We start from the raw sequence: 10,474 nt of genomic DNA on the forward strand, positions 1-10,474 counted from the left end.
GGACAGTCATCCCTATCTTTGGCTGTTTGAACTGCATCTGAATGAGTTTTACTCTCCAAACACTACTTTCATGGAACATGGTTTATCGTAACTCTTTGTTTATTCTTGATTTTTTAATACCACATAATAAAGTTCGAAAGCTTCATATTGTTATTTAAATTGATGATAAATTGGATTATTAATGAAACAAACTATTAGTTGGTTTTGAGAAATAACAAAAGTCGGCGGTAGATAAACATTGAGGTTCCCCTCATCGTCATCTTAGAAATATTGACCAATCAAACATAGTACATTACTACACGTATCAACAAGATCTTGTAACCCAATCTTACCCCATCCACGTGTCAAACGATGTCCAACAAGGACAAAAGAAATCTCTCATGTCACATGTCCAATCCTCATTGGTACCCATGAATTTTCAAGCACCCCCTCTTCATATTTAATCGGTTTGCCATTGGATTCAACCCGATTACACTTGAAGTAAATTAAGAAAATGGCAGCACAAGCACTTGTTTCATCATCATCTCTTACTTCCTCCGGTGACTCCACCAGGCTAATATTGGCCGGAAAACCACTTCAAACACCATCAAGAAAAGTCTCTTTTCTTGTCAAAGCTGCCTCTTCTCCCCCTGTCAAGGTCTCTCTCTCTCTCTCTCTCTCTCTCTCTCTCTCTCTCACACACACACACACACACACACACCTATCAATGTCATAATGTATATTCAAGACTTGTCCCACTTAAGGCGATTTCGTAAAATGTAAAATGTGCTTTTGTTGATTTGTTTGTTATAGCATCACTTCTTATTACAACATAGTACCTTGAAATATATACCAAATCAATGCCATTTAAACACAAAGAAATTTTCACTTTGATAATTGGACAGCCTTTCTAAAGTATACTGTCGTAATAAGAAAAATAATTGAAAATACAATCCTAAAATTTAGTAGATTTTAAAAAGTACAACGCCTTAAAAAACATTGACAATACAACGCCACAAAAAAAGAAAAAAAAAGGTAGGATTCTATAATAGAAAAATAAATAAAATCACATTAGTTTTTCTTAACAAATTAAAAGTGCGTTGCTATTTTATAATTACTTGACAACTTGTTTGTATATCAGCAAGGAACAGGCAGACAACTCTGGTTTGCATCAAAACAATCACTTTCTTACTTAGACGGCAGGTACTACTTTACTTCAATCTTGCTATTTCAAAAAGAATCTACAGAAAATTACAAATTTGGTCCTTGTGCTTTTCTCAAATAGCAAGTTTGATCAATTTTCTGAAATCTTCTTGAAAACATCCTTAAGTTTGCATATTGTTTCGGATTCTCGAAATTTTGAAAATGTCTCTCACTGTTTTGTCCCAAAGTTTGTATTTCATTACAGATATAGTCCCTGTGCTTTACTCAAAATTTCAAGTTTAGTACAAAATTTGAAGTCATTTTCTAAATGAGTAAAACACATACAAAATTTGTAATTTACTCAAGATTTAAGAATCTATTTCAAAATTTCAATCTTTATTTTACCTAAAACCTTCAAAATATACAGTGGTGATTTCGGGTTCGACCCACTTGGGCTCTCAGACCCAGAAAGAACCGGTGGGTTCATCGAGCCCAAATGGCTAGCCTACAGTGAAGTCATCAACGGGCGGTTCGCCATGTTGGGTGCAGCCGGAGCCATCGCACCCGAGATTTTCGGGAAACTCGGTCTCATCCCACCGGAAACCGCCCTCCCGTGGTTCCAAACTGGTGTCATCCCGCCAGCTGGCACCTACAGCTATTGGGCCGACCCATGGACCTTATTTTTCATGGAAATGGCACTTATGGGTTTCGCAGAGCACCGAAGATTCCAAGATTGGTATAACCCTGGGTCAATGGGGAAACAATACTTTCTAGGGTTGGAAAAAGGGTTTTCTGGGTCGGGCGACCCAGCATACCCGGGCGGCCCGTTTTTTAACCCGTTAGAGTTTGGGAAAGATGAGAAGTCAATGAAAGAGTTGAAGTTGAAGGAAATCAAGAATGGTAGATTGGCGATGTTGGCGATTTTGGGTTATTTTATTCAGGGTTTGGTTACGGGTGTTGGACCCTTCCAGAACTTTCTAGACCATTTGGCTGACCCGGTCAACAACAATGTGTTGACCAGCCTTAAGTTTCATTAAAGTGTAAATCTTTTTTTGTTAATACATGGCAGAGTGTTATTCGGAATATTATAATTTAATTCCTAACAAAATTTCAAGTTTAAGGTTTTATCGGTATTCATACATTAAAGACTTTGAAAAATTATATAAATTCTCAGTTTCTAGAAGCAAAAATCCGTGCGAATTGTAGCTGCACGTTAGCATAACAGATAAGAGAATAAAGATTAAACGAGACGCCACGTCATCATCATGCAGCTTGAGCTAAAGCTTCGGGTGCATCAGCTCTACAAAGTGAAAGCAGAAAAATACAAATATTTCGCATAAATTGAAAAAATATAAAATTGACATATTTTGCATAAACAGGACAAAAATCTTCATGTTTACCTTTGAAGTCCTTCTCCAACTTCCATTCTTAGAAAGTTTCCAATTTTCACAGGGGAGCCGACTTCCTTTGATAGATCACTTAATAGCGTCTGCAAGATTTTCTTTTTCTTTAATTAAAAAAACTCCATCATATTTATTATTACTATTATTATTTCATATTAAAAAAATGACAATATACCTTCACGTTAATCGTGTCATTCACAATGAATTTTTGCTCCATTAAAACAACTTCCTCAAAATATTTCCTTAATCTCCCTTCAACCATCTTCTCTATCGCTGCCTGAGGCCTTCCAGAACTTTCCGCCTATTATAAAAATACCCGATCAAAAATCATTAAACTTTTTCATTTTTTTTTTTTCAAAAACAAAAAACCAAATTACAAAGTCTTGATTTTTGGTTTGATCTTTTTTTTATTACCTGTTACATTTTTTCAATAAATAAAAAAATAAAATCACCTGTGACTTGAGAATCTCACGTTCATTTTCAACAACATCATTAGAAACAAGTTCTTTTGTTAAAACTAAAGGCTTTGATGCCACCACATGCATAGCCAGCTCAGCACCTACACGTTGCACACTATCTAAACAAACTTTTTCATCTTCAACTTCAAGTGACAAAATTCCCGCAATTCGTCCCAACCCTTAAAAAAAAACATTTAATCATTTTCTTGAAAAAACATTTAAGTTTCCAAAATTTGTAAATAATAATATAATGTTATGTTACCAGGTTGTGGGCATGTGTGGAGATATGTAGACATTACACCATGTGCTGACATGGACATTGTGAAACCCCTTCTCAGTTTTACGTTTTCACCCATCATTGCAGCGACTTCTTTAATTGCATTTTGGACTGTTGTTTCTCCGTTTAATTTTGGATGATTAATATTGATCTTCAAATCCTACAGAAAATTTGAGACTCTAACTATATATAGCTTAATAGCCCTAATTGTGAAAAACTTTGTAACTGTAACTTTTCTGTATTAAGTTGTTCTTTATGCAATAAATAGTAAAAGAAACACTCGTTTATAGCTATATCTAGATTAAGGGTGGTATTTATTATTTAATATTTACCTCTAAAGATACAATTACCTATTTGCCCATTATCATCGATTAAATGTTCTATGCTATAGGAGTCAACAAGATTCCTTTATTATCATTATTACTTGAGGGTATTGTACACATTTCTGACCTATGTAGTATTTTTATAGATCTTTAACAAAAATGTATTATATTTCTGCTCACTGTAAATATCATTCTAACAATGATTATGGTTGTTTGCTGATTTAATGGTTAGGTTATTGGTTTAGTTGTTTAATCGTGTTGTGTATGGTTGCTTTGATAAATTTTTAATGTTTTAAAAAATTATTTTATTTTTTTTGGCTTTTTGAATAAAACTTGAAAAAACTCTTCATTTATCAACAAAAGGGATTCTGATGTTAATCCAAATTTATTTTTTGTATTTTATTATTAATAATCACAATAGATGATTATATTTTTTGTACTTGAATAAAACTTGGGTGATTGAAGTTGAGAAAGATGATTATAATTTCATATCATATGCTACATTTTGTCATTGTTGATGGGCCATATTGTTTTGTATATAAATCCATGTTGCATTTTGTATAGATCTTGTATAAAAAAATTTATAACTATTTTGTATATTTGTTGATTTTTATTAACATGTTTCACTCTTGAGCATAAAAGTTTACTTTCTTTATTTATCGAGTTTTGGATTATGTTCCAGAAATTTTGTCTTGAGATGTTGATGGTTAAATCTGAAACACACCGTGTATTTGGAAAAAAGTTGTAAATTAAGGAAATGTTGGTAGTTATTAAATTCAAGAAAAAACCCAAAGAAGAAACCCAACTTTTCTACTGCTAAAATTTGGTACCTCAAGAAGATAAGTAAAATGAAAAGATAATATATTTTTGAAACTAATAATAAGAATTTATGATACTAATTAACACATTCGTTTTTATGGCGGATAATAGTTTGATGTCTATATTTGTAATCCCAAATGGCGTTCTTGACACACTTGAGAAAATTAGGAGGAAATTCATTTGGTGTAGAGAGCATAACAAAAAAAGTATTTATTGGGTCAAATGGGATAAGATTATAGCACCAAAGAAGGTTGGAGGCATTGGGCTTGGGTCCATTAAAGCTACGAATATTTCTTTGTTAGCCAAATAGATGTGGCGCTTGAAAGCGGATGAATCCTCTATGTGATCCAACACCGGGGTATGGAAAAATATTATAAAAACACGAAATCGCTATATGCAATATAACATTGAACCAAAGGAAATTGTGTCGTGGAATTCAACAGATCGATGTTGGGAATCTGACTTTGTAAGAGATGGCAGGTTTATGGTCTGCATGTTACGGGAGAGAATAGAATTGGCGGGATATATCGTCAACGACGGACCATTTGCTTGGGATTAGTTGATTCCCTTTAAGATTCTATGTTTCATCTAAAGAGCAAAACTCGGTAGAATTCCATCTGCTGTGGAATAAAAAAACAGGGTATCATAATTCCAAATACTATGTGTGGTGTATGCAATTCAGAGGAGGAGACATGTGAACATATTTTGTTAACTTGTCATGTGGCAAAGGAAATAATGGATTCGATAATGGTGTGGTGCGAGATTAGATGTGACAGATTTCTTTCGGTGGATAATATGCTCCTGTTCATCTCACGGTGGTCGAAGTGTAAATATAAAAGAAGTATGCTCAATGCAATATTATGTGGAGCTTTGTAGTTCATATGGATGGATAGGAACAAAAGGATTTTTGAAAAAATTTCAATAGTTTCAGCGAACACGGTGGAAAGAATAAAAACAACATTCATATGGTGCAAGCATAGAGGTTCATTCAAAAAAATGAATTGGAGAGTTTTGAATATTAGTCATTTCCTTTGTTTGCAAGTGTTTTCAATTTCCCTGTTGTTCTTCGTTTGATTTTTTCGTTTTCTTTTGTACTGTTTGTTTGTTCTCCACATCTCCTTGATGTGGTTTTTTATAATATTTGCCGTTTTCCAAAAAAAATAATAGAAAATCTAATAATGAAAACAAATTATAAATTAATTAGTTTGGCTTTTCGGTTTTCCATAAAGGTATAATTTATGTCAATTACCAACTTTTTATTGATAATCGTGTTTTATATGTTTTCAATAAAAAAAGTTTTCTGCATTACGTTTTTAATTGTATTTGTATTTTTTGTTATTATTTTATATTAAAATACTATATTATTATTTTTATGTAAAAATGATCCATATTTAATTTCAATTTCATTAAAAATACAAACGTTAAAGATATTTAAAGACTCCAAATAAAAACATAGGATAAATAAATTATTAACCCTTCTTTTGGAGTTTATTATTATTAATTTATGTTATGGAATATTATTTTTATCGTGATGTAATTAATTAATTAAGTTATCTTAAAATAGTATGTTCAATTTAAAACGAAATTTTAAAATATTATATTTCTGTAGATTGATTTTTGTTATTTAAAAGTAAACGAATTATATAAATTAACTAAGATTTCTTTTAAAATTTCACAATACATTAGAATAGTTAATTTTTAAGTTAATGTAATACGACCACAAAAATAATGTTAATTAAAATTCAATGTCTCGGTTTATAAAGTTTTATTCCAATTATACAAAAGTAGACGAATATAAATGAACAGGTTTAACTCAAATGAAAACATAAACTTCAAAATTCCTAACAGTTGAACAAAAACAAAAAAAAAAAAAAAAAAAAAAAAAAAAAAAAAAAAAAATGAAACCCAATAGAAAAAGCCTGAATTCGAACCAAAATAACCAAACAAAAAAGACTGCTAGACCAAGTTGATTTAGAAAAAACCAATATTAAAAAGAAAGACGTTTAAAAAAAGATTGGATCGAAAAAAACTGATACAAAAAAAGAGCAGTCAAAACCGTCCAAATAGGTCAAAAAAAAACTATTTGTCGTCTGAATAAAATCAACTAATATCGAGAATTAAATTATCCGTCGTCCGCTGCATCGCGCGGGTACGCTACTAGTATATATATATATATATATATATATATATATATATATATATATATACTCATTTTATTTCAAATTTTTACAAACCTTTTTCTCATTCTCTCTATATCTTATACACATATTTTCTTTTAAAATTTCAAAAAATGGAGCAAAACCCAAACACCCCCCCTCCATCATCAAACCCAAACACAACCTCGCCTCTCGGATTTGCGGGGTATGAAAATTATTTCAACCTTTTATTGTCTCAAGGTTCATCACAAATCTCATACCAAGGCGCCGCTTTCAATCCCGCTTCACCATCACTGCAACTTCCCAACTCACCTTACGTTCAACAAAATCGATTTGGTCAAGACCCAAATTCACAACAAAATCTTTTCTCTATTTTTGGTTCGATGCAACAAACAACCAACCAACCATCGCCTACAACACAACCTTCAGTTCAAGTGGAAGCGGGAAGTAGTAAGAAAGGGAAACGGAAATCAATAGCAGTAAAAACAGAAAATGAAGACATTCCACAATGGTGGACACCGGAAGAGAAATACGCTTTGACTGCGGCTTGGTGTGCTACTTCAAAACACTAACTTCGCGGAAATGAAATGAAAAAAGAAGCTTATTGGGGGGCGGTGCTCGACAAGTTTCACACTATTTTAAAGAATAATTTGTATCGCAACAATGACATGTTGAGCAGCAAATGGTGTATGATAACTAAGCGGTGCAGCAAATTCAACGATATTTACAACCGGCTTGAGGCGCAACAACAAAGCAGAACCAACGACTTTGATTTGTTTAAATCTGCGAAGGAACAATATCAGGTTGAAATGGGTCATGTTTTCGATTTTGAAAAATCATGGGAATTGTTGCGAGCGGATCCAAAGTGGAATAAAACGCCTACATCGTCAGAGGTTCAATCCAAAAGGTCTCGTAATTCTAGCTCGGTCGACGTGTCGGATGCACAGACTAACATCGACCTAAACACCGACGACGATGAGATCCCGGATGATATCCAAGAGATATCCCCACCACGACGACCGCCCGGATGCGACAAAGCGAGGCGTGCTGCAAGACATGCGGAGGAGGTGGAGACGAGAGCAAAAGAAGCGGCGGAAATGAGAGCGAAATTCGACGAGCACAATTTATTAATAAAAGAAAAAAAAGAAAAATTGAGTTGAAACATCGTCATTTAGAGTTCCTGGAAAGGCAAGCACGGAAGAAGTAGGAGCAAAAAGAGAGGGAACTAATGACACATCAGCTGTCAATTCTTCGGACGAGCGAGAAGGGTTTGGCGCCTGCTGATCTAGCGGTGCTACAAGCGATGAAGGAACAAATTAGGAAGAAATATTTGGGTTAATTAGGAATGTTATGTGGTTTTAGTAGTAATCTGAATGATATTTTAGTTATAATATTAGGTTTAAAATTATGTTTTTTTTCTAATTGTAATCGTAATTTTAGATTTTAAATATTATGTCTTTTTTTTAATTTTATTTTTTATAAAAAATATATTCATGTTAGTGATTAAAAAAAATGCAAAAAGAAAAAAAAAACGAAAAAGTAAAAATAAAAAAGAAAACATATTTATTTTTAAAAAGTTGGTGTTGCATCTTGTTGTCCATTTCCCCACTTGGTGTTATAACACCACTTGCTTATGTAGCATGTGAGGTAGCACAACTTGGTGTTGCACCTTGTTGCCCACACCTAATGCTCTTAGGGAGCAACTTGGTCCATTTAGTCTACTAAACCTTCTGTTACATCACCACACCACAGCTAGTCCTTCAAAGATCGCCTTCACATACCAGTGAATGACTAATTCACTGATCACTCTTCTCAAACATCAGCTTGAGGTTTCCCTTATCAGGGAGGAAGTCAATGTGGATCAACGTCAGTTAAGGTAAAAGTCTTTATCTGGAGATGGATTCCATGAATCATAAGGTGGATGATAGAAACCCGTATATCATATACCTCACGATTCATGAAATCCATCTCCTAACGAAGACTTTCCCTTAGCTGACACTAGTCGGCATTGACTTCCTCCCTAATAAAGAAAACCTCAAACTGATGTTTGAGAAGAGTGATCTGGATGTCATGTGTCTCGCCAGTCATTCGCCGGTATGTGACGGCGATCTTCGAAGGACCAACTGTGGTGCGGCGACGTAACAAAAGACATTTTGTCTTACTGAGGATAGGATATGTTTTGCGAGTTTAGGGCAAGAAACTTAGTGATTGACTGATTGTAATCGTTTTAGAGCACCAACATTCGTTTTATAAACACTTAGGGCAATGAACAGTCCGTAACTTGCTCCCTAAGTGTTATGTTCAAAACGACGTCGTATTGGGCAATGCCATAATGCATAATAGAGCCAACGTGTCATTTTCCAATAAAAATAAGCTACAACAACAATTTAAATCCAGAAAAACCTTTAAGGAAAATATAATTAACCAGGATTTTGAACCTCTTACCTCTAAACTCTCGAGTCCAACAGGGAAGGCACCAGATACTTGTCCTGAACTTTCAGCAGATAATGCCAACTTGGCCAAAGATAAGGCCTAAAAGAAAAAACAGACACATTAAATTCATAGCAAAAAGTAAAACACACTAGATGTTTGATTAATTCTTGAAATGAAAGCATAAACCTAATTATAGTGACACTAACCAAGCACTGAAATATTTCATTTCTTGCAACAAAATCAGTTTCACAATTAAGTTCAATAACAGCAGCCTTTGTATCATTCTGTGCAAGAGCAAGCAAACCCTCAGCTGCAGTGCGAGATGATTTCTTTGATGCAAGAACAATTCCCCTTTTTCTCAGTTCCTTTTGAGCAGCATCTGTAACATAATCGATCAATCACCATGCTATGATTAAACACAAAACAAAAGGAAATATGGGAAATAAAGAAAAAAAAAAAAAGAAACAAGAAAAGTATGTTTACCCAAATCCCAGTTGCAATCAATAAGAGCAGACTTGACTTCTTTGATAGGAGCACTGGTTCTTTCTCTTAGTTTCTTTATAAGGCTCATATGATCTGAAGGCGAAGAAGCTTCACTTGAATATTTTCTCACAAGTGCACAATGATTGATGATATAATTTGGTTTAGAAACGAAGTTTTCTCTACATGTTTGTGTAGAGTAACCATAGCGGGAATGTATAGGGGAGTTCAATCGCCTGCAAAGAATCTCAATAGACTGTTTTGCGCCTCTGGAAAACATCATTTCGGAAAACTGCATATGATAAGTTACAGAATTCAATCATATGAAATAGCTTAATAGCATAGATGTTGTATTTCATCCTAGAAAAATTGAAAACTTTACTTCCATAGATTTTGTAGCTCAGCTCGTACCATTAAGGGCTTCTATGATTTCAGATCGCATAACTGTTAAAGCTGTTTTCTTAAACTAGCATATAATCAGAAGCTTTATAATCATGATGCATACAGATTTTAGAAGGGTATATAGATAATCGAGAAACATGCAACCGAGATAAGAAGGGGAATTGGGTAAGCATTGATATGGATACAGAGGAGAGAGTGAATGAAAAGAAGAACATACCTTTGTCGTCCGGCGTCGGGAGATGAGAAAGAAGCAGTGTGAGGTTTAAGAGAGTGTAAGAGTTGCCGGTGGCGGTGGCCGGAGATGAATGTGTTAATGTGTACTTGAATTTGGGGGTTGGCTATCGGCGGGTTTAGCGTGGATAACCGGGCTAGGTTTATAAGGCTTGGGCCTAAAATATCATTTTTTATAAGGGACATTTTTATGTTTTCTTAACGGGAAAACTACAATAAAGTCCCTACATATTGGCCTCATAATCGATTTAGTCTCTATATATTTTTTTTATTCAATTAAGTCCCAAATACCGGTAATCGTATTCAATTTAATCCTTTGACCCGGTCAACAGGTCATCCAACTTTCAAAAATTACATTTTTGGCCCAGAT

The 10,474-nt window shown here is 33.9% G+C and overlaps 2 protein-coding genes across 3 annotated transcripts; one reads left to right on the forward strand and one right to left on the reverse strand.

Annotated features, from left to right (window-relative positions):
* Window positions 1–449: 449 nt before the first annotated feature.
* Window positions 450–2,205, forward strand: LOC145017729 (chlorophyll a-b binding protein 8, chloroplastic-like). The gene is made up of 3 exons (XM_078975703.1): window positions 450–637; window positions 1,121–1,182; window positions 1,550–2,205. Exons 1-3 carry the CDS (start codon window positions 494–496, stop codon window positions 2,157–2,159), a joined length of 816 nt encoding a protein of 271 aa, XP_078831829.1. The 5' UTR covers window positions 450–493; the 3' UTR covers window positions 2,160–2,205.
* LOC145017728 (translation elongation factor Ts (EF-Ts)) lies at window positions 2,196–10,248 on the reverse strand. 2 transcript variants are annotated; one of them, XM_078975701.1, is made up of 10 exons: window positions 10,091–10,247; window positions 9,854–9,924; window positions 9,475–9,763; window positions 9,198–9,370; window positions 9,004–9,090; window positions 3,246–3,420; window positions 2,978–3,162; window positions 2,701–2,826; window positions 2,523–2,611; window positions 2,196–2,422 (listed from the first exon to the last, which is right to left on the reverse strand). In XM_078975701.1, exons 2-10 carry the CDS (start codon window positions 9,857–9,859, stop codon window positions 2,386–2,388), a joined length of 1,167 nt encoding a protein of 388 aa, XP_078831827.1. In that variant the 5' UTR covers window positions 9,860–9,924; window positions 10,091–10,247; the 3' UTR covers window positions 2,196–2,385. The 2 variants fall into 2 exon arrangements, with proteins under 2 accessions (XP_078831827.1, XP_078831828.1); XM_078975702.1 differs by lacking the exon at window positions 9,854–9,924 and having other exon boundaries at window positions 10,091–10,248.
* Window positions 10,249–10,474: the final 226 nt, after the last annotated feature.

This window comes from Lactuca saligna, chromosome 9, assembly GCF_052625555.1.
Source record: "Lactuca saligna cultivar CGN05327 chromosome 9, ASM5262555v1, whole genome shotgun sequence".
Lineage (NCBI taxonomy): Eukaryota > Viridiplantae > Streptophyta > Magnoliopsida > Asterales > Asteraceae > Lactuca > Lactuca saligna.